Source organism: Heterodontus francisci, chromosome 17 (genome assembly GCF_036365525.1).
Source record: "Heterodontus francisci isolate sHetFra1 chromosome 17, sHetFra1.hap1, whole genome shotgun sequence".
NCBI classification, from domain to species: domain Eukaryota; kingdom Metazoa; phylum Chordata; class Chondrichthyes; order Heterodontiformes; family Heterodontidae; genus Heterodontus; species Heterodontus francisci.
Genome location: NC_090387.1, coordinates 3,267,797 through 3,293,411, shown reverse-complemented (window position 1 = coordinate 3,293,411; position 25,615 = coordinate 3,267,797). Strand labels below are relative to the sequence as shown.

Here is a 25,615-nt window from a genome sequence, read left to right as displayed (position 1 = left end):
AGGACAATATAGGAAAAGCTCACATAGCTTGTGTCGGGTTCTGTAACTGTGAGAAAGGGGAACAGTCACACCTCTGCAAACTCTCATCATACCCATTCCCACCACACACCCCTCCCCCCCGCCCTCCGCTCCACTTACCCTGCAGGCATGTGACCGGCTCCCCACTTTCAGACGCTTTGATGTAAACTCCATTGTCAATGTCGCTCCCACACACAACGTACTTTCCATCGAAGGAGACATCGCAGCAGGTCAGGGGTCGACTGTGAACAACTGACCACTAAGAGGGAAGAGAGAAGCTGCTCAACCAATCAGAGAATGAGACAGCACAGAAGGAGGCCATTCGGTCTATCGTGCCTGTACTGGGCTCTTTGATAGAGCTGTCCAATTAGTCTGTCCCCTTCTGGTAATTGCTATAGATTCTGCTCAACCCCCAGATACCCCACTCATCCCTCGATACCCCACTCACCCCCCAGATACCCCATTCACCCCCCAGATACCCCACACATACACAGATATCCCACTCACCCCCCAGATACCCTACTCACCCCCCAGATTCCCTACTCACCCCCCAGATTCATACACAGATACCCCATAAGATGGTAAGAATGAGTTAACTGGAAGCACAGTGACAAATTGTCCCAAGTAATTTCCTCAGTTTGACAGGGTATCGAAAGGTTGTGTGGCCCAGCCCCAGGTTTTATATCCAATATTTATGGAGCATGAATGTAGTTTCCATAGCTTCACTGGAGACAGCGCTACAGATACTTTCTCTGGAGCCACTACATTCCAGCCACTGGCAGCATGGCCCACGCAGTGCACCAGCACGTGAAGGTTGCTCCGGCGGGTGTCCCCCATGTGAACAGGAAGCATCTGATTGAGTGCTATCCTGACATTGCACAGCTCTACCAGTTGATCCGAGACCAAATTTCCACAATGCAGAGCCATTGGACAAATGCGCAAGTCACTCCACAAAGATCAAACATTCAGCTGCAAGATGGGCCCCGCAGCAGCGCTATCTATAGGGCCATTCAAGTTGCAAGTCAGGTGCTTTTGATGTTTTTTCTGAGCCTGAGATTGTGGAAGCATTATGCTAAGTTTCCAATTAATGCCACAGATTAATTTTTAGCCCATAGTGACCCAGCCGCCACTGCTCTCTGGGGAAGAGAATTCCAAAGATTAACGACTCTCTGAGAGAAGAAATTCCTCCTCATCTCTGTCCTAAAAGAGAGACCCCTTTTCTGAAACCATGCCCCCTAGTTCTACTCCATCCCCCTTGCAATAAAGATCAACATTCCATTTGCCTTCCTCATTACTTGCTGTACCTACATGCTAACATTTTGTGATTCATGTACAAGGACACCCTGATCCCTCTGTACTGTAGCGTTCTGCAGTCTCTCTCCGTGTAAATAATATTCTGTTTTTCTATTCTTCCTGCCAAAGTGGACAACCTCACATTTTCCCACATTATATTCCATCTGCCAAATTTTTGCCCAATCACTTAACCTATCTATGTCTCTTTACAGACACTTCGTGTCCTTCTCGCAACTTGCTTTCCGACCTATCTTTGTATCGTCCGCAAATTTACACACAATACACTCGGTCCCTTCATCCAAGTCATTGATATAGATTGTAAATAGTTGAGACCCCAGCACTGATCCCTGTGGCACTCCACAGTGGTTAGCACCACAGCCTCACAGCTCCAGCGACCCGGCTTCAATTCTGGGTACTGCCTGTGTGGAGTTTGCAAGTTCTCCCTGTGTCTGCGTGGGTTTCCTCCAGGTGCTCCGGTTTCCTCCCACATGCCAAAAGACTTGCAGATTGATAGGTTAATTGGCCATTATAAATTGCCCCTAGTATAGGTAGGTGGTAGGGAAATATAGGGACAGATGGGGATGTGGTAGGAATATGGAATTAGTGTAGGATTAGTATAAATGGGTGGTTGATGGTCGGCACAGACTCGGTGGGCCGAAGGGCCTGTTTCAGTGTTGTATCTCTAAACTAAACTAGATACAGTTTGCCAAACTGAAAATGCCCCATTTATTTTGATAGAGTAAACAAGGAATAATTGTTTCCAGTGGCAGGAGGGTCGGTAACCAGAGGGACACAGATTGAAGATGATTAGGAAAAGCATCAGAGGGGGAGATGAGGAAACAATTGTTTACGCAGTGAGTTGTTGTGATCTGGAACGCGCTGCCTGAAAGGGCGGTAGAAGCAGATTCAATAGTAACTTTCAAAAGGGAATCAGATAAATAGTTAAATGGGAAAAAGTTGCAGGTCTATGGAAAAAGTGCAGGGGAGTGAGACTAATTTCAAAGAGCCAGCACAGACAGGATGGGCTGAATGGCCTCCTTCTGTGCTGTGCTGTATGATTCTATATTCTACAAGATGCTGATGGATTTGGGAGAAAGATTCAGAAACCCATCCAATGGTGCTGACTATTATTACAGCAATTTTAAACAAGAGAAATGGAACATCAGGGCAGAGAGAGGGCTCCCAGCTTCACAGGTGCATGGATAGAGGCCTTAGTAGTGGAAGTGGACAAGAGAAGAGAAGCCATGGTCCCACGGTGGACTGGGGGCCTCTCCAGGACCACCCTCAGATTGAAATGAGAGCAGATGGCCAAAGAGCTCAATTCCCAGCGTCTGGACCCACGGACCTGGCAGTATTGTTCCCTCTAAGCTGTGCGCATGCATGGCCTTGCAGCATCCCAGAAGTTAACCGCGCAGGCCACGCACACGTTGTGCCCTTTAAGATACCGTACATGTGTGGCTGGGACAAAAAGTTTAAAGGTACCAGACACTCAAATGAATAGGCCGCACGCAACAACAAAAAAATTGGAGGGGACGTTACCTGGCAGCAGTGCTACAAGACATCCAGTGACCTCACACGGATGGTGAAGGTCAGTGAAGCATCTTCACATACCATCTCCTACCCACCACATCACTAAACTCTCACACTGCTCTATGCACCACACCCCCTTCACTCACCCAGCAGCACCCCCAACACTCAGGACTCACACCTGATCCAGATACTCCTACTCACTCTCATTGAAATGATGCAAGTCCCACTCCCACCTCTTGCAGCTTCCACATACTTTCAGCTATTCAGCTGTGGCAGGCACATCACCCAAACAAAATGCACACACTCACTGACATTCTGCCCTCTCTCTCTTGCGGGACAAGGTGACACACAATAGAGGGAGCAGAGCAGAACCAGTGGGGGACAAGGACTCCTGCATCTCCTGAGCCCTATGGCTCTCACCATCATGGGACTGGCTGTGACTGTGCCTGTGACGTCCGGCATCACTGAGAACACAGAGGATGACGGCATCTTCCTGCCTCATTCCCCTTCTCAACTCCCAGCTCACCATCATCCTGCTATCTGGCATGGTGAGCAAGCGGCTGATGGTGTGACCATGGACCTCTTACTCTGCACCCAAACCCTGTTCCCTCACCCCAACCTGCTCTATTCTGATTTTCTGTTTTCAAACACCCAGGATCACCCGCCTGCCCGGGAGGCGGAGAGAGAGCAACACCACAACATTGATGAAGAAACCCCACAACTTGATCTGACACTCACAGCCACCAGCTCAGATACTCACACTGCATGTACTTTAGAGGGTAGTATACAGCTGGGATCTGCACGAGTTGGCTGCAGCCTGACCGGGGGAAAGGATAGTTGGTTTGCCAGCTCACTGGAAGGCGAGGTCGCAGACGGGTTCTGCTACGGGAACTCAGATGAGGACTTCTCTGGGGCACATACAGGAGAATGCTGATGAACCTGCACACTGAGATGCTGGGTGCATTGGCTGGGCTGCCAGACGGCCTCCTGTCACTGTCAAGGAGCATGGAGGAGTCCAGCTCCAGCATGGCAGAGAGCTTCACACTAAGCTTGCCCTCTCCACAGCTTCTGCTCCATCTCCCTGTTGTGCTGAAGACCCAGAGTCTCTGCCCCTGCAGCCCCCACACCTGTTGCAGCCTTTGTGTGGACAGGTCACTGACTCCTCTGCCCTCCCTGTGAGGAGGCAGCAACACTACCTGCCAAATCCAGGAACACACCACAACCCCTCCAAAAAACACTCCACAGTATTTCCAGAGACCTTGCCACAGGAGAAGTTATTCTAAGTTACCCTACAAGTTGGGTGCCTGGCTCTTTAAGTAATGCTAATGCTGGGCCCCTCTTGCAGCTGAATGCTTGATTGTTTGTGAGTGTCAGCGAACTCATCCAATGGACCTGGTCCAAATTTGAAAGTTGGGCATCAGATCAGCAGCTAGAGCTGCGTGTCGTCACGGTGACAAGACTTCACATTCTTCTGGTGCATGCTCGGGACAGCCGTACGAGCCAGAAGCAGCTGGAGGCTCAGTGAGCCAGAGCAGAACTGTCTCCAATGGCTCTGCGGATCTAAATTTCCCACCCTAAATGTTTACAATTTCAATGTGAAATGTTAACAAAACAGCGCAACCAAAAACCCTGATAATAGAGGCTGGGCAGGACATGTGCATTTCCACAAGATGTTTTAACAATTTATCGATTATAAAACTGACTGAAAAAGATGATGTATAAATTGTTGATGATAACTAGGTCTTTTTTCTGACCCTCAAGTTGTAGATCACTAACATTTACTCACACTCACTTATACTCTCATTCATACTCAATCACGCAATCACACTCACATACACAGATACACTTATACATAATTGCATTCGTCACACAAGCTCACTGTTGACTGACAGGGATATCAAAGTGTTGAGTTCTGAATAAACACCTACTAGAACTTTGCCGGTTTCGATGTCCCATGCTTTCAATGATTTATCCCATGAGGAGGTGAAGAGTCTGCAGTTTCAAATACAGAAACAGGGTGAGGCTGATTTCAGACTACAAGCCGATCAAATCAACTCCCACCCCATCCACATCCAACTACAACACTGTGTCTGTGAGGAACAGTGGGTCACACAGCCAACATATCAGAGCATCATTCACTGCCTCCTGCATAATATCGAGCTCTTGCTTTACACTTACCCACCCACAGCAATATCACAAGGGGAGGGTGAGCAGTCAGAGGTCGTGGTACACATTGGTACCAATGACATAGATAGAAAGAGGGATGAGGTCCTGCAACAAGAATTTAGGGAGCTAGGTACCAGATTAAAAAGCAGGACCTCAAAGGTTGTAATCTCTGGATTACTCCCAGTGCCACGTGCTAGTGAGTATAGGAATAGGAGGATAGAGCAGATGAATGCGTGGCTGAGGAGATGGTGCAGGAGGGAGGGCTTTAGTTTCCTGGATCATCAGGTCTGTTTCTTGCGAAGGTGAGACCTGTACAAGTTGGACGGGTTGCACCTGAACCGGAACAGGACCAACATCCTTGCTGGGAGGTTTGCTAGTGCGGGTGGGGAGGGGGGGGTTAAATTAATTTGGCAGGGGAATGGGATACAGAGTGGAGGTACTTTAGGGGGTGATGCACAGTCAAATATAGAAGAGAAACTGAGTCAGTCTGGAAGGCAGAGCAAATATAGACCTGTTAAGGCACAAGTGAAAAATGCAAGACTGGATTGCATTTATTTTAATGCAAGGAGCCTTACCAGTAAGGCAGATGAATTAAGGTCATTGATTAGCACATGGGATTATGATATTATTGCTATTACAGAGACATGGCTGAGGGAGGGGCAGGACTGGCAACTCAATATTCCAGGGTATAGAATCTTCAGGCGTGACAGAGGAGGGGGTAACAGAGGAGGTGGCATTGCACTGTTGATCAAGGAGTCAATTACTGCAGTAAGGAGGGATGATATCTTAGAAGGTTCCTCAAATGAGGCCATATGGGTAGAACTTAAAAACAAAAAGGGGGCAATCACTTGACTGGGAGTGTACTACAGGCCGCCAAACAGTCAGGGAGAGATATAGAGGAACAGATATGTAGGCAAATCTCAGAGAGATGTAAAAATAATAGGGTAATAATAGTAGGGGATTTCAACTTACCTAATATTAACTGACCCCCACTGCCTTGTGGGTGTCTCAGGAGAGACCAAGGCTAAGGGAGTAAACCCTAACAGAAAATATGGAGCGGAACCCCAAAGGCGGTCATGTATCACCTTTGGCATGTTTCCGGCAGTTCCTGCAGCCATACCGGTGCCAAACGTCATGCTCTGCATTCCTTTGGACCCCACCAGGAAGGCCGAGAGGGGGGTTTTGATGCTTGGGCTACTCACAACCTCTATACATCCGCCCAGGCATGCGCCATGGAGAGGTCACTCCATAGTCGCCTCACAGTGACCAAAACAACACGGAAGGCAGCAGTTACGCGTTATAAGTCCAGCTCAATTGGCGTAGAGATTGGGCGCCACGGGTTGCCTTTGTCGGTGGGAGAGGTCATCACATCTCACTGGGCAGCTACCGCCCGCCTCAAACTGGGCAGCCCCCGGTCAATAAGGTTCTGTCCCGCCACAGTCCACCTGCTTCAACTGGTGCTTGGAGCTCAGGGTCATTGCCCGACAAGTGGACTGTAACACCACACCAAACAGCACGACAAAAAAAGGAAAGAAGGTACCAGCCCTTTGTTTTGCAAGCTGGAACGTCAGAACTATGTGTTCTGGCCTGCTGGAAGACCTTACACAAATCAAAGATTCTCGGAAGACTGCCATCATTAACAACGAGCTCAGTAGACTCAATGTGGACATTGCAGCACTTCAGGAGACACGCCTCCCTGCGAGCGGATCTCTAAGAGAGCAAGACTACACCTTCTTCTGACAGGGTAGGGATCCTGAAGAACCAAGACAGCATGGAGTGGGCTTTGCCATCAGAAACTCTTTGCTCAGTATGATAGAGCCACCTTTAAATGGCTCAGAACGCATACTGTCCATCCGACTGCTCACCGCCTCTGGTCCAGTACACCTACTCAGCATCTATGCTCCAACACTCTGCTCCCCACCTGAAGTTAAAGACCAGTTCTACGAGGAACTCCATCATATCACTAGTAGCATCCCCAACACCGAACACCTGTTCCTGCTGGGGGACTTTAATGCCAGGGTTGGGGCCGACCATGACTCATGGCCCTCCTGCCTTGGGTGCTATGGCGTTGGAAGGATGAATGAGAATGGACAGAGACTGCTGGAGTTGTGTACCTATCATAACCTCTGTATCACCAACTTTCATACTAAACCCTGTCACCAGGTTTCATGGAGGCACCCAAGATCACGTTGTTGGCACCAGCTGGACCTCATCGTCACAAGGCGAGCCTCCTTAAACAGTGTTCAAATCACACGCAGCTTCCACAGTGCGGACTGCAACACCGATAACTCCCTGGTGTGCAGCAAGGTTAGACTCAAACCAAAAAAGCTGCATCACTCCAAGCAGAAGGGCGGCCCGCGCATCAACACGAGCAGAATTTCTTATCCACAGCTGTTACATAAGTTTCTAAATTCACTTGAAAAAGCCCTTCAAAACACTCCTACAGGGGATGCAGAGACTAAGAGGGCCCACATCAGAGACGCCATCTATGACTCAGCAATGACCACCTCTGGCAAACGTGTGAAGCAGAACGCAGATTGGTTTCAATCTCACTTTGAAGAGCTGGAACCTGTTATAGCCACTAAGCGCATTGCACTGTTGAACTACAAGATAGCCCCCAGCGAGTTAACATCCGTAGTACTTAACGCAGCCAGAAGCACTGCACAAAGAGCAGCCAGGCGCTGCGCAAATGACTACTGGCAACACCTATGCAGTCATATTTAGCTGGCCTCCGACACCGGAAACATCAGAGGAATGTATGATGGCATGAAGAGAGCTTTTGGGCCAACCATCAGGAAGATCGCACCCCCCCCCCTCAAGTCTAAATCAGGGGACACAATCACTGACCAACACAAACAAATGGACTGCTGGGTGCAGCACTACCTAGAACTGTACTCCAGGGAGAATGTTGTCACTGAGACCGCCCTCAATGCAGCCCAGTCTCTGCCAGTCATGGATGAGCTGGACGAACAGCCAACAAAATCAGAACTCAATGATGCTATTGATTCTCTAGCCAGCGGAAAAGCCCCTGTGAAGGACGGCATTAACCCTTGAAATAATCAAGAGTGCCAAGCCTGCTATACTTTCAGCACCGTACAAATTGCTTTGTCTGTGCTGGGACGAGGGAGCAGTACCACAGGACATGCGCGATGCCAATATCATCACCCTCTATAAAAACAAAGGTGACCGCGGTGACTGCAATAACTACCGTGGAATCTCCCTGCTCAGCATAGTGGGGAGAGTCTTCGCTCGAGTCGCTTTAAACAGGCTCCAGAAGCTGGCTGAGCGTGTCTACCCTGAGGCACAGTGCGGCTTTCGAATAGAAAGATCCACCATTGACATGCTGTTCTCCCTTCGTCACATACAGGAGAAATGCCGAGAACAACAGATGCCCCTCTACGTTTATTTTTATTTATTTTATTTATTTAGAGATACAGCACTGAAACAGGCCCTTCGGCCCACTGAGTCTGTGCCGACCAAGAACCACCCATTTATACTAACCCTACATTAATCCCATATTCCCACCACATCCCCCCCCCAGCAAATGTTCATCCTGGAGTTTAGTTACTAGTGGTGTACCGCAAGGATCTGTTTTGGGGCCACTGCTGTTTGTCATTTTTATAAATGACCTGGAAGAGGGTGTAGAAGGGTGGGTTAGTAAATTTGCAGATGACACTAAGGTCGGTGGAGTTGTGGATAGTGCCGAAGGATGTTGTAGGGTACAGAGGGACATAGATAGGCTGCAGAGCTGGGCTGAGAGATGGCAAATGGAGTTTAATGCGGAAAAGTGCAAGGTGATTCACTTTGGAAGGAGTAACAGGAATGCAGAGTACTGGGCTAATGGGAAGATTCTTGGTAGTGTAGATGAACAGAGAGATCTTGGTGTCCAGGTGCATAAATCCCTGAAAGTTGCTACCCAGGTTAATAGGGCTGTTAAGAAGGCATATGGTGTGTTAGCCTTTATTAGTAGGGGGATCGAGTTTCAGAGCCACGAGGTCATGCTGCAGCTGTACAAAACTCTGGTGAGACCGCACCTGGAGTATTGCGTGCAGTTCTGGTCACCGCATTATAGGAAGGATGTGGAAGCTATGGAAAGGGTGCAGAGGAGATTTACTAGGATGTTGCCTGGTATGGAGGGAAGGTCTTACGGAGGAAAGGCTGAGGGACTTGAGGTTGTTTTCGTTGGAGAGAAGGAGGAGGAGAGGTGACTTAATAGAGACATATAAGATAATCAGAGGGTTAGATAGGGTGGATAGTGAGCGTCTTTTTCCTCGGATGGTGATGGCAAACACGAGGGGACATAGCTTCAAGTTGAGGGGTGATAGATATAGGACAGATGTCAGAGGTAGTTTGTTTACTCAGAGAGTAGTAGGGGCGTGGAACGCCCTGCCTGCAGCAGTAGTAGATTCGCCAACTTTAAGGGCATTTAAGTGGTCATTGGATAGACATATGGATGAAAATGGAATAGTGTAGGTCAGATGGTTTCACAGGTCGGCGCAACATCGAGGGCCAAAGGGCCTGTACTGCGCTGTAATGTTCTAATTCTAATTCTAAAAAAATTCCCTACCACCTACCTAAACTAGGGGCAATTTACAATGGCCAATTTACCTATCATCTGCAAGTCTTTGGCGGTGGGAGGAAACCGGAGCACCCGGCGAAAACCCAAGCAGTCACAGGGAGAACTTGCAAACTCCGCACAGGCAGTACCCAGAATTGAACCCGGGTCCCTGGAGCTGTGAGGCTTTCATTGCTCTCACCAAAGCCTTTGACCTCGTCAGCAGACGTGGTCTCTTCAGACTACTAGAAAAGATCGGATGTCCACCAAAGCTACTAAGTATCATCACCTCATTCCATGACAATATGAAAGACACAATTCAGCACAGCGGCGCCTCATCAGACCCCTTTCCTATCCTGAGTGGCGTGAAACAGGGCTGTGTTCTCGCACCTACACTGTTTGGGATCTTCTTCTCCCTGCTGCTCTCACATGCGTTCAAGTCTTCAGAAGAAGGAATTTTCCTCCACACAAGATCAGGTGGCAGGTTGTTCAACCTTACCCGTCTAAGAGCGAAGACCAAAGTACGGAAAGTCCTCATCAGGGAACTCCTCTTTGCTGACGATGCTGCATTAACATCTCACACTGAAGAGTGTCTGCAGAGAGTCATCGACAGGTTTGCGGCTGCCTGCAACGAATTTGGCCTAACCATCAGCCTCAAGAAAACGAACATCATGGGGCAGGACGTCAGAAATGCTCCATCCATCAATATCGGTGACCACACTCTGGAAGTGGTTCAAGAGTTCACCTACCTAGACTCAACTATCACCAGTAACCTGTCTCTCGATGCAGAAATCAACAAGCGCATTTCCACTGCTATGTCCAGACTAGCGAAGAGGGTGTGGGAAAATGGCGCACTGACACGGAACACAAAAGTCCGAGTGTATCAGGCCTGTGTCCTCAGTACCTTGCTCTACGGCAGCGAGGCCTGGACAACGTATGTCAGCCAACAGCGACGTCTCAATTCATTCCATCTTCGCTGCCTCCGGAGAATCCTTGGCATCAGGTGGCAGGTCCGTATCTCCAACACAGAAGTCCTCAAGGCGGCCAACATCCCCAGCATATACACCCTACTGAGCCAGCGGCGCTTGAGATGGCTTGGCCATGTCAGCCGCATGGAAGATGGCAGGATCCCCAAGGACACATTGTACAGCGAGCTCGTCACTGGTATCGGACCCACCGGCCGTCCATGTCCCCGCTTTAAAGACGTCTGCAAACGCGACATGAAGTCCTGTGACATTGACCACAAGTCGTTGGAGTTAGTTGCCAGTGATCGCCAGAGCTGGCGGACAGCCATAAAGGCGGCTAAAGTGTGGCGTCTCGAAGAGACTAAGATGAGAGCCAACTGTGTAACAGCCCCGACAACCAATTTTCTCTGCAGCGCCTGTGGAAGAGTCTGTCACTCTAGAATTGGCCTTTATAGTCACTCCAGGTGTTGCTTCACAAACCACTGACCACCTCCAGGTGCTTACCCGTTGTCTCTCGAGACAAGGAGGCCAAAGAAATATCAACTGGGATATCTTAGTGCAAAAGGCTTAAAGGGGGAGGAACTCTTAAAATGCATACAGGGGAGCTTTTTGAGCCAGTATGTAGAAGGTCCTACAAGAGAAGGGGCAGTACTGGACCTAATCTTAGGGAATGAAGCTGGACAAGTGGTAGAAGTGTCAGTGGGGGAGCATTTCGGGGATAGTAACCATAACTCTGTAAGATTTAAGGTAGTTATAGAAAAGGACAAAGACGGGACAGAAATAAAGGTACTGAATTGGGGGAAGGCCAATTTCAATATGATAAAACAGGATCTGGCCAAAGTGGACTGGGAGCAACTACTTGTAGGAAAGTCGACATCAGATCAGTGGGAGTCATTCAAAGAGGAAATAGTGAGAGTTCAGAGCCAATATGTACCCGTTATGGTGAAGGGTAGGACCAACAAGTTCAGGGAACCCTGGATGTCAAGGGATATAGAGTATTGGATCAGGAAAAACAAGGAGGCTTATAGCAGATTCGGAGCGTTGAAAACAGCAGAGGCACTAGAGGAGTATAGAAAGTGTAGGGGGGTACTTAAAAAAGTAATTAGGAGAGCAAAGAGGGGACATGATAAAACGTTGGTGGGCAAGATAAAGGAAAATCCTAAGGTGTTTTATAAGTATATTAAGGGCAAGAGGATAAACAGGGAAAGAGTAGAGCCAATTAGAGACCAAAGTGGCAATCTGTGTGTGGAGCCAGAGGATATAGATTAGGCTTTAAATTATTACTTTTCATCTGTGGTCACTATGGAGAAAGACGATGTACGTGTAGAGATCAGGGAGGGGGACTGCGATATACTTGAACATATTAGCATTGAAAGGGAGGAAGTATTAGATGTTTTAGCGGGCTTAAAGGTGGATAAATCCCCAGGCCCAGATGAGATCTATCCCAGGCTGTTATGTGAGGCAAGGCAGGAGATAGCAGGGGCTCTGACACAAATTTTCAGACCCTCTCTGGTCACAGGAGAGGTGCCAGAGGACTGGAGGACAGCGAATGTGGTACCATTATTCAAGAAGGGTGGAAGGGATAAATCAGGTAATTACAGGCCAGTGAGTCCAACATCAGTGGTTGGGAAACTATTGGAAAAAATTCTGAGGGACAGGATTAATCACCACTTGGAGAGGCAGGGATTAATCAGGGATAGTCAGCATGGCTTTGTCAGGGGGAGATCGTGTCTAACTTGATTGAATGTTTCAAGGAGATGACTAGATGTGTAGATGAGGGTAAAGCAGTTGATGTGGTCTGCATGGACTTCAGTAAGGCTTTTGATACGGTCCCGCATGGGAGATTGGTTAAGAAGGTAAGAGCCCATGGGATCTAGGGTAATTTGGCAAATTGGATCCAAAATTGGCTTCGTGGCAGGAAACAGAGGGTAATGGTCAAGGGTTGTTTTTGCGAGTGGAAGCCGGTGACCAGTGGTGTACCACAGGGATCGGTGCTGGGACCCTTGCTGTTTGTAGTGTACATTAATGATTTAGACGTGAATATAGGAGGTATGATAAGTAAGTTCGCAGATGACACGAAAATTGGTGGTGTCGTAAATAGTGAGGAGGAAAGTCTTAGATTACAGGACGATATAGATGGGCTGGTAAGATGGGTGGAGCAGTGGCAAATGGAATTTAATCCTGAGAAGTGTGAGGTGATGCATTTTGGGAGGACTAACAAAGCAAGGGAATATACAATGGATGGTAGGACCCTAGGAAGTACAGAGGGTCAGAGGGACCTTGGTGTATTTGTCCATAGATCACTGAAGGTAGCAGCACAGGTAGATAAGGTGGTTAGGAAGGCATATGGGCTACTTGCCTTTATTAGCCGAGGCATAGAATATAAGAGCAGGGAGGTTATGATGGAGCTGTATAAAACACTAGTTAGGCCACAGCTGGAGTACTGTGTACAGTTCTGGGCACCACACTATGGGAAGGATGTGACTGCACTGGAGAGAGTGCAGAGGAGATTCACCAGGATGTTGCCTGGACTGGAGCATTTCAGCTATGAAGAGAGACTGAAAAGGCTAGGGTTGTTTTCCTTAGAGCAGAGAAGGCTAAAGGGGGACATGATTGAGGTATACAAAATTATGAGGGGCATTGATAGGAAGAGACTTTTTCCCTTAGCGGAGGGGTCAATAACCGGGGGCATAGATTTAAGATAAGGGGCAGGAGGTTTAGAGGGGATTTGAGGAAAAGTATTTTCACCCAGAGGGTGGTTGGAATCTGGAACGCACTGCCTGAAGGGGTGGTAGAGGCAGGAACCATCAAACATTTAAGAAGTATTTAGATGAGCACTTGAAACACCATAGCATACAAGGCTACGGGCCAAGTTCTGGAAAATGGGATTAGAATAGTTAGGTGCTTGATGGCCAGCACAGACATGATGGGCCAAAGGGCCTGTTTCTGTGCTGCATAACTATGACTCTAAGAACACATGAACACAAGAAATAGGAGCTGAAGTAGACCTTATGACCCATCGAGCCTGCTCCGCCATTCAATACGATCATGGCTGATCTTGGGCTTCAATTCCACTTTCTTGCCCGCTCCCCATATCCCTTGATTCCCTGAGAGATCAAAAATCTATCTACCCCAGCCTTAAATGTATTCAATGATGAAGCATCCACAACCCTCTGGGGTAGAGAATTCCAAAGATTCACAACCCTTTAGTGTAATAATTTCTCCTCATCTCAGTCCTGAATGATTGGCCCCTTATCCTGAGACTGTGTCCCCGTGTTCTAGATTCCCTGACCAGTGGAAATAATCTCTCAGCTTCTACCCTATCAAGCCCTTTCAGAATCTTGTATGTCTTAATTAGATCGCCTCTCATTCTTCTAAACTCCAGAGAATATAGGCCCAGTTTACTCAGCCACACATCATAGGTCAACCCCCTCATCCCTGAGACCAATTTAGTAAATCTTCGCTGCACCGCCTCCAGTGCAAGTATATTCTTTCTTAAATGTGGAGACCAAAACTGCACACAGTATTCTGGGTGTGGTCTCACCAAAGCCCTGTACAATTTTAGTAAGACTTCTTTATTCCTGTACTCCAATCCCCTTGCAATAAAGGCCAACATGCCATTTGCCTTCCTAATAGCCTGCTGCACCTGCATGTTAACTTCTACATTCCTTGTACGAGTTCCCCCAAGTCTCTCTGAACATCAACACTTAACTGTTTCACACCTTTTAAAAAAATTCTGCTTTTCTATTTTTACAACCAAAGTGAACAACTTCACACTTCCCTACATTATACTTCATTTGCCATCTTTTGCCCACTCATTTAACCTGTCTATATCTCTTTGCAGCCTCTACATCCTCCCCACAGCTTACCTTTCCACCGAGCTTTTATCATCAGCAAACTTAGATACATTACTCTCTGTCTTTTCATCCAAGTCATTAATATAGAGTGTAAATAGCTGAGGCCCCAGCACTGATCCTTGCGGCACCCCAATATTCACTGCATGCCAACTTGAAAATGCCCCATTTATGCCCACACTCTGCTTCCTGTCTGTTATCCAATCCTCTATCCATGCTAATATATTACCCCCAACACCATGAGCCCTTATCCTGCCTATTAATCTTTTATGTAGCACCTTATCGAATGTCTTTTGAAAATCCAGGTATACTACATCTACTGGTCCCTCTTTATCTACCCTACTAGTTACATCCTCAAAAAACTCTAATAAATTTGTCAAACAGGATCTCCCTTTACTTGGGCGACACAGTGGCGCAGTGGTTAGCACTGCAGCCTCACAGCTCCAGGGACCTGGGTTCAATTCTAGGTACTGCCTGCGTGGAGTTTGCAAGTTCTCCCTGTGACCGTGTGGGTTTTCGCTGGGTGCTCTGGTTTCCTCCCACCACCAAAGACTTGCAGGTGATAGGTAAAATTGGCCATTGTAAATTGCCCCTAGTGTAGGTAGGGAATATGGGATTACTGCAGGGTTAGTATAAATGGGTGGTTCTTGGTCAGCACAGACTCGGTGGGCCGAAGGGCCTGTTTCAGTGCTGTATCTCTTTAAAAAAAAAACATCCTGACTTGTTCTAATCATACTATGCTTTTCCAAGTGCAATGTTGAGACTCCTTTAATCATAGTTTCCAACATCTTCCCAACGACTGTTATCCTTAATCATTAGCAGCAGATGCACACCCACACGCACTCTCTCAAACACGCACATATACACTCAATCATTCACACTCACACACTCATCCAAACATTCTCACACATAAACACTCAAACCCACGTGCGCACACACACACTCACAATCATTCACACAGACACGAGGGAATTTTATGCTCTCCCTCTGTCTCCAGGGTCCTTGATTCCATGGAAGGCCCGCCGCTATCCAGTTAAGTGTCTAATTAATACTAGATTTGGCGAACCTCCCACAGAAGGGGCGACGCAGAGTTCTCGCCAGCGCTTCAGCCTGGGGTCGAGACCCCCGTTGGCTGGATAAAATCCCGGCTACACACTCAAACAAACCCGCTCTCACACACACACACACACCCTCACACACACACTCACATACTCACAATCATTCACACACACGCACACTCACTCAAACACACAGTCATTCAAACCCATGCACACTCACAATCATTCATTTCCTCTTTCTCTTTCTCTCTCCCACTCTCTCACTCCCTCTCTCTTACTCTGTCTCTCACTCTCTCGCCCTCGCTCACTCTCACTTTCTCTCTCACTCACTCACTCTCACTTTCTCTCTCCCTCCTCTCTCTCTATCTCTCCCTCTCTTTCTCTCTCTCGCTCCCTCTCTCGCTCTCTGCAATGAAGCATTTTCTTGGCACAGGTTTTGAAATCAGAAGCAGTATTAAGATCACCTTCGGTTGTCTGGACTAATGCAACATTCAGTGAGTGGGGTGGAGTGAATCCCAAACACAGAGACAGTAGCTCCGCTCAACAGATCCTGCAGGGAACAAACATGTCAAACATTGAGCACTTTACACAAATCAAGCAGAAAAAATATTTTCATCCTTGGGTATGGAGTCCATAATTTCAAAGTTTTCAGGTAGACACGAAACTCGTAAATTAGCTAACAGTGAGGCGGAACGTAACACACTTCAAGAGGACATAGAGAGACTGGTGAAATGTGAGATGAAATTTAACGCAGAGAAGTGTGAAGTGATAGATTTTGGCAGGAAGAATGAGGAGAGGCAATATAAAATAAATGGTACAATTTTAAAGGGGGTGCAGGAACAGAGAGATATGGGTATGCATGAAAGAAAGAAAGAATTAGATTTATATAGCACCTTTCACAATCTCTTGATGTCCCAATCTTTTGAAGTTTCATCACTGTTGTAGGAAATGCAGAAGCCAATTTGTGCACAGTAAGATCCCACAAATGTCAATTGATAAATGACAAGATTACCTGTTTCAGTAATGCACTGCTGACATAGACCAGCATTTATTGCCCATTCCTAATGTCTTTGAGAAGCTGGTAGTAAGCCTTGGCTTGCTGGGCTGTTTCAGAGGGCAGTTAAGAGTCAACCACATTGCTGTTGGTCTGGAGTCACACGAAGGCCAGACCAGGTAAGGACGGCAGATTTCCTTCCCTGGTGAACCAAATGGGTTTTACAACAATCTAGTAGTTTCATAATCATTACTAATGAGACCAGCATTTTATTCCGGTTTTATTGATTAAATTTAAATTTTCCTGACTGCAGTGGTGGCATTTGAACTCATGTCTCGAGAACATTCATCTGGGCTGCTGGATTACTGATACAGGAACATTACCAGGATGCTAAGATCCCATACTCGCTGAAGGATAAATCGTGGCCCCAGAACTCAGGAAAACATCACTGCCTTTCTTCCAACAGTACCTGTGGGATCAGTTATGTCATACTGAGAGGACAGACAGGGCTTCAGTTTAATATCACATTGGGATGACTGATGTAAAGCTGAGCTGAACAATCTTACCCAGAGTATTGCACTTCCATCGAAAGAACAGGTGATATATCTGCAGTCATTGAAACAAAACTTGCAGCAACTAACTCGGTCAGTGTGGGCGGTGCCAACCTGGAAAGTGATCTGGTCAGAGACACAGAGGTATTTAGTCACTTAACATCTGATTAATCACACACTGACCCACTACCAACTCACACTGGCCCATCACCCAATCACACTGACCAATTACCCACTCACAACGAACCATCACCCACTCATATTGACCCATCACCCATTCACACTGACCCATTACCCACTCACACTGACCCATTACCCAATCACACTGACCCATTACCCAATCACACTGACCCATTACCCACTGACAACGAACCATCACCCACTCACATTGACACATCACCCATTCACACTGATCCATTACCCAATCAAGGTGACCCATTACTCACACACACTGACCCATTGCCCACTTACACTGACCCATTACCCAATCACACTGACCCATTACCCAATCACACTGACCCATTACCCACTCACACTGACCCGTTACCCAATCACACTGACCCGTTGCCCACTCACACTGACCCATTACTACTCACACTGACCCATTACCCACTCACTGACCCATTACCCACACACACTGACCCGTTGCCCACTCACACTGACCCATTACCCACACACACTGACCCATTACCCACACACACTGACCCATTACCCAATCACAGTGACACAGTACCCACACTGACCCATTACTCACACTGACCCATTACCCACTCACACTGACCCAATACCCACTCACACTGACCCATTACCCACTCACACTGACCCAATACCCACTCACACTGACCCGTTGCCCACTCACACTGACCCATTACCCACTCACACTGACCCGTTGCCCACTCACACTGACCCATTACCCACTCACACTGACCCGTTGCCCACTCACATTGACCCATTACCCACTCACACTGATCAATTACCCACCCACACTGACCCATTACCCACTCACACTGACCGATTACCCACACACACTCACCCATTACCCACTCACACTGACCCATTACCCAATCACACTGACTCACTACTCACACTGACCCATTACCCACACACACTGACCCATTACCCACACACACTGACCCATTACCCAATCACACTGACCCATTACCCACTCACACTGTCCCATTACCCAATCACACTGACCCATTACCCACTCACACTGACCCATTACCCACTCACACTGACCCATTACCCACTCACACTGACCCGTTGCCCACTCACATTGACCCATTACCCACTCACACTGATCCATTACCCACCCACACTGACCCATTACCCACTCACACTGACCGATTACCCACACACACTCACCCATTACCCACTCACACTGACCCATTACCCACTCACACTGACCCATTACCCACTCACACTGACCCATTACCCACACACACTGACCCATTACCCACACACACTGACCCATTACCCACTCACACCGACCCATTACCCACTCACACTGAACCATTACCCACACACACTGACCCATTACCCAATCACACTGACCCATTACCCAATCACACTGTCCCATTACCCAATCACACTGAACCATTACCCACTCACACTGACCCATTACCCACACACACTGACCCATTACCCACTCACACTGACCCATTACCCACTCACACTGACCCATTACCCACACACACTGACCCATTACCCACTCACACCGACCCATTACCCACTCACACTGACCCATTACCCACACACACTGACCCATTACCCACACACACTGACCCATTACCCAATCACACTGACCCATTACCCACACACACTGACCCATTACCCACACACACTGACCCATTACCCTCAACAATCCCTGATCAATGTTTCACTCTTGCTAACTCAGTCACAAACATGTTCAGCAGTCAGCAGTGGCTGTAAGGCAGGGTGTGGGTAGGCTCCCTGTGCACTGGACAGGAGGTTGCTAGCTATGGTGATTGAGATGATCATTCTCAATCGTATTAAAGGATTTTGATTTTTTTTATTTTCAGCAAACAAATGTGATAACTGGAGGAATGATTTTCAGCCTCTCAGCCCTTTGCAGACCCATATCCATTCAGTCATTAAGTATCTCCACAATATTCTGCCCTGCCAAGTGTTTATTTATCCATGTGTATCCCGTCCCTCTCCCTGTGTATCCCTTTCTCTCCCTGTGTATCCTGTCCCCATCCCTTTGTATCCCGTCCCCATCCCTTTGTATCGCGTCCCCCTCCCTGTGTATCCCGTTTTCTCCGTGTATTCTATTCTTTCCCTGTGTATCCATCCCTCTCCCTTTGTATCCTGTACGCTCTCTGTTTGTCCCATTCTCTCCCTGTATCCCATGCTTTCCCTGTGTACCCTGTTCTCTCCTGCATTCTCCTCCTGTTCTTGTGTAACAGTACTGAAGGGGCTGAATGGCCTCCTCTTGGACTGAGCAGCTAATTTTCTCCTGAACCTTGAACTGCTGATTGTTTCTTATTGCATCAGAGGGTCACTTAAAGGGACCTTTGGGGGGATTGAGATGTTGGGGTGAGTCTAGGGTTGGAGGATGGGATATTGGAGTGATTGGGGGTGTTGGGGAGAGTTGGGGGGGGGTGTGGTGGTCTCCACAGGATTCACAGCCTCTGACCTGCTCTTGTAGCCACAGCATTTATGTAGCTGGTCCAGTTCAGTTTCTGATCAATGGTGACTCCCCCAGGATGTTGATAGTAGGGATTCATGATTGTAATGCCATTGAATGTCAAGTGGAGATGGTTAGATTCTCTCCTGTTGAAGATGGTCATTGCCTGCCACTTGAGTGGCGTGAATTTTACTTATCACTTATCAGCCCAAACCTGGATGTTGTCCAGGTCTTGCTGCATATTAGATCAGAGTTGAGAGACTTGTGGGGTTGGGGTAGAGGTAACTAGGTGTGGGTGGTCTTTGGGAGATGCATGTTGGGGTAGCACTGTGTAGGATTGGGTTCAGGGGTAGAGAAATTGATGGGGTGCTCTACTCACCTGTGCCCATCGCCGTGCCGACATTGATCGAATGAGTGCCCAACCCACCTGTGCCCATCGCCGTGCCAACGCTGATCGATGGGGTGCACGACTCACCCTGTACCCATCGCCGTGCCAATGCCGATCGAGGGGGTGCCCTACCCATAGGTGCCCATCGCCATGCCGATGCCAATGGATGGAGTGCCGTACCCACCTGTGCCCATCGCTGTGCCGATGTCAATGGATGGGGTGCCCTACCCACCTGTGCCCATTGCCATGCCAACGCTGATCGATGGGATGCCCTACCCACCCTGTGCCCATCGCTGTGCCGACGCCGATTAGTGAGATGTCCTGCCCACCCTGTGCTGATGCCAATAGATGGGGTGCCCTAGCCACCTCTGGCCATCGCCGTGCCGCCGCCGACTGATGGGGTGCCCTACCCAACCCGTGCCAACGCCAATCGATGGGGTGCCCTACCCACCCCATGCCTATCGCCGTGCCAACGCCAATCGAAGGGGAGCCCTACCCACCCTGTGCCCTTTGCCATGCCGACACCGATCGATGGGGTGCCCTATCCACCTGTGCCCATCTCCGTGCTGACGCTGATCAACAGGCTTCCCTACCTACCTGTGCCCATCGCCGTGCTGATGCTGCCAATTGATGGGATGCCCTACCCACCTGTGCCCTTTGCCATGCCGACGCCGATGGATGGGGTGCCCTACCCACCTGTGCCCATCTCCGTGCCGACGCCAATCGATGGGCTGCCCTACCCACCTGTGCCCATCTCCGTGCCAACACCAATCGATGGGATGCCCTACCCATCTATGCCCACCTCCGTGCCAACGCCAATCGATGGGGTGCCCTACCCACCTGTGCCCATCTCCGTGCCAATGCCAATCGATGGGATGCCCTACCCACCTGTGCCCATTGCCGTGCCAACGCCAATCGATGGGATGCCCTACCCACCTGTGCCCATTGCCGTGCCAACGCCAATCGATGGGATGCCCTACCCACCTGTGCCCATTGCCGTGCCAACGCCAATCGATGGGATGCCCTACCCACCTGTGCCCATTGCCGTGCCAACGCCAATCGATGGGATGCCCTACCCACCTGTGCCCATTGCCGTGCCAACGCCAATCGATGGGATGCCCTACCCACCTGTGCCCATTGCCGTGCCAACGCCAATCGATGGGATGCCCTACCCACCTGTGCCCATTGCCGTGCCAACGCCAATCGATGGGATGCCCTACCCACCTGTGCCCATTGCCGTGCCAACGCCAATCGATGGGATGCCCTACCCACCTGTGCCCATTGCCGTGCCAACGCCAATCGATGGGATGCCCTACCCACCTGTGCCCATTGCCGTGCCAACGCCAATCGATGGGATGCCCTACCCACCTGTGCCCATTGCCGTGCCAAGGCCAATCGATGGGATGCCCTACCCACCTGTGCCCATTGCCGTGCCAAGGCCAATCGATGGGATGCCCTACCCACCTGTGCCCATTGCCGTGCCAACGCCAATCGATGGGATGCCCTACCCACCTGTGCCCATTGCCGTGCCAACGCCAATCGATGGGATGCCCTACCCACCTGTGCCCATTGCCGTGCCAACGCCAATCGATGGGATGCCCTACCCACCTGTGCCCATTGCCGTGCCAACGCCAATCGATGGGATGCCCTACCCACCTGTGCCCATTGCCGTGCCAACGCCAATCGATGGGATGCCCTACCCACCTGTGCCCATTGCCGTGCCAACGCCAATCGATGGGATGCCCTACCCACCTGTGCCCATTGCCGTGCCAACGCCAATCGATGGGATGCCCTACCCACCTGTGCCCATTGCCGTGCCAACGCCAATCGATGGGATGCCCTACCCACCTGTGCCCATTGCCGTGCCAACGCCAATCGATGGGATGCCCTACCCACCTGTGCCCATTGCCGTGCCAACGCCAATCGATGGGATGCCCTACCCACCTGTGCCCATTGCCGTGCCAACGCCAATCGATGGGATGCCCTACCCACCTGTGCCCATTGCCGTGCCAACGCCAATCGATGGGATGCCCTACCCACCTGTGCCCATTGCCGTGCCAACGCCAATCGATGGGATGCCCTACCCACCTGTGCCCATTGCCGTGCCAACACCAATCGATGGGATGCCCTACCCACCTGTGCCCATTGCCGTGCCAACGCCAATCGATGGGATGCCCTACCCACCTGTGCCCATTGCCGTCCCAACACCAATCGATGGGATGCCCTACCCACCTGTGCCCATTGCCGTGCCAACGCCAATCGATGGGATGCCCTACCCACCTGTGCCCATTGCCGTCCCAACACCAATCGATGGGATGCCCTACCCACCTGTGCCTGCAGTTGCTGCTCCCACACATTCTTCTCCGCGCTGAACTCGAGTCTGGGGACTTCCAGATCCAAGGGGTCTGGGGGTGGATCCTGGCCGGTCCAGCGCAGGGCGGTCAACGAGGGGCATTTAGGCAGCATGGTGCGGGGTCAGGGGGTCAGGGCTGCTCCACCACGGAAGTCCTCACACGAACAGAAAGCGGCCCTGGTCTCCTTGGCAACCCGGTGATGTCCAAGGCCACGCCCCAACGGAGCGGACTGAAGACTCCGCGATTTCCTGGGCCGGTTTAAACACGGAAATTGAATGTGAAGCGGAGCGAGAACCACAGCTCCGACTCCCAGAGTGTGTGCGCACAGCCGTTCCCATGGTGACCGGCTCGGAACACGTGGTCCGCTCCTGGGGCGGGGCCACGCCTCACTCTAACCGCGCTGACCCCGAACGTACCCCGGGGTCACAGGTCAGCACGAGCACAGAGCCCATTCTCAGGCCAAAGGTCGTGACAGAAAGCTGTATCTTTTATTCATCAGGGAGTGGGACCCGCTTGTCAGGCCAGCATTTATTACCCTCCTTAATTACCCCAGCATTTATTACCCTCCTTAAATACCCCAGCATTTATTACCCTCCTTAATCACCCCAGCATTTATTACCCTCCTTAATTACCCCAGCATTTATTACCCTCCTTAATTACCCCAGCATTTATTACCCTCCTTAATCACCCCAGCATTTATTACCCTCCTTAATTACCCCAGCATTTATTACCCTCCTTAATCACCCCAGCATTTATTACCCTCCTTAATTACCCCAGCATTTATTACCCTCCTTAATCACCCAAGCATTTATTACCCTCCTTAATCACCCCAGCATTTATTACCCTCCTTAATTACCCCAGCATTTATTACCCTCCTTAATTACCCCAGCATTTATTACCCTCCTTAATCACCCCAGCATTTATTACCCTCCTTAATTACCCCAGCATTTATTACCCTCCTTAATCACCCCAGCATTTATTACCCTCCTTAATTACCCCAGCATTTATTACCCTCCTTAATCACCCCAGCATTTATTACCCTCCCTAATTACCCCAGCATTTATTACCCTCCTTAATTACCCCAGCATTTATTACCCTCCCTAATCACCCCAGCATTTATTTCCCTCCTTAATCACCCCAGCATTTATTACCCTCCTTAATTACCCCAGCATTTATTACCCTCCCTAATTACCCCAGCATTTATTACCCTCCTTAACTACCCCAGCATTTATTACCCTCCTTAATTACCCCAGCATTTATTATCCTCCTTAATTACCCCAGCATTTATTACCCTCCCTAATTACCCCAGCATTTATTACCCTCCTTAATTACCCCAGCATTTCTTACCCTCCTTAATTACCCCAGCATTTATTACCCTCCTTAATCACCCCAGCATTTATTACCCTCCTTAAATACCCCAGCATTTATTACTCTCCTTAATTACCCCAGCATTTATTACCCTCCCTAATCACCCCAGCATTTATTACCCTCCTTAAATACCCCAGCATTTATTACCCTCCTTAATCACCCCAGCATTTATTACCCTCCCTAATCACCCCAGCATTTATTACCCTCCTTAAATACCCCAGCATTTATTACACTCCTTAATTACCCCAGCATTTATTACCCTCCTTAATTACCCCAGCATTTATTACCCTCCCTAATCACCCCAGCATTTATTACCCTCCTTAATTACCCCAGCATTTATTACCCTCCCTAATCACCCCAGCATTTATTACCCTCCTTAATCACCCCAGCATTTATTACCCTCCTTAATTACCCCAGCATTTATTACCGTCCCTAATTACCCCAGCATTTATTACCCTCCCTAATCACCCCAGCATTTATTACCCTCCTTAATTACCCCAGCATTTATTACCCTCCCTAATTACCCCAGCATTTATTACCCTCCCTAATCACCCCAGCATTTATTACCCTCCCTAATCACCCCAGCATTTATTACCCTCCTTAATCACCCCAGCATTTATTACCGTCCCTAATCACCCCAGCATTTATTACCCTCCTTAATCACCCCAGCATTTATTACCGTCCCTAATCACCCCAGCATTTATTACCGTCCCTAATCACCCCAGCATTTATTACCCTCCCTAATCACCCCAGCATTTATTACCCTCCCTAATCACCCCAGCATTTATTACCCTCTTTAATTACCCCAGCATTTATTACCTCCTTAATTACCCTTGGCATTTATTACCCTCCCTAATAACCCTTGGCATTTATTACCCTCTTTAATTACCCGAGCATTTATTACACTCCTAATCACCCCAGCATTTATTACCCTCTTTAATTACCCCAGCATTTATTACCCTCCTTAATTACCCCATCATTTCTTACCCTCCCTAATCACCCCAGCATTTATTACCCTCCTTAATTACCCCAGCATTTATTACCCTCCCTAATCACCCCAGCATTTATTACCCTCCCTAATCACCCCAGCATTTATTACCCTCCTTAATCACCCCAGCATTTATTACCGTCCCTAATCACCCCAGCATTTATTACCCTCCTTAATCACCCCAGCATTTATTACCCTCCCTAATCACCCCAGCATTTATTACTGTCCCTAATCAGCCCAGCATTTATTATCGTCCCTAATCACCCCAGCATTTATTACCCTCCCTAATCACCCCAGCATTTATTACCATCCCTAATCACCCCAGCATTTATTACCCTCCCTAATTACCCCAGCATTTATTACGCTCTTTAATTACCCCAGCGTTTATTACCTCCTTAATTACCCTTGGCATTTATTACCCTCCCTAATGACCCTTGGCATTTATTACCCTCTTTAATTACCCCAGCATTTATTACACTCCTAATTACCCCAGCATTTATTACCCTCTTTAATTACCCCAGCATTTATTACCCTCCTTAATTACCCTTGGCATTTATTACCCTCCCTAATTACCCCAGTATTTATTACCCTCCCTAATGACCCCAGCATTTATTACCCTCTTTAATTACCCCAGCATTTATTACCCTCCTTAATTACCCCATCATTTCTTACCCTCCCTAATCACCCCAGCATTTATTACCCTCTTTAATTACCCCAGCATTTATTACCCTCCCTAATGACCCCAGCATTTATTACCCTCTTTAATTACCCCAGCATTTATTACCCTCCTTAATCACCCCAGCATTTATTACCGTCCCTAATCACCCCAGCATTTATTACCCTCCTTAATCACCCCAGCATTTATTACCGTCCCTAATCACCC

The 25,615-nt window shown here is 48.8% G+C and overlaps 1 protein-coding gene across 1 annotated transcript in view; it reads right to left on the bottom strand.

Moving 5' to 3' along the window:
* Nucleotides 1-22,691, bottom strand: part of LOC137379140 (WD repeat-containing protein 88-like) — a 47,216-nt gene extending 24,525 nt beyond the window's left edge. The window contains exons 1-5 of the mRNA XM_068049855.1: nt 22,351-22,691; nt 17,000-17,110; nt 15,904-15,989; nt 4,770-4,833; nt 139-277 (exon numbers count right to left, since the gene is read on the bottom strand). Coding sequence (XP_067905956.1) covers nt 139-277; nt 4,770-4,833; nt 15,904-15,989; nt 17,000-17,110; nt 22,351-22,488 — 538 coding nt within the window. The 5' untranslated portion in view covers nt 22,489-22,691. The remainder of the gene's footprint in view (nt 1-138; nt 278-4,769; nt 4,834-15,903; nt 15,990-16,999; nt 17,111-22,350) is intronic.
* Between the last annotated feature and the right edge of the window lie 2,924 nt (nt 22,692-25,615).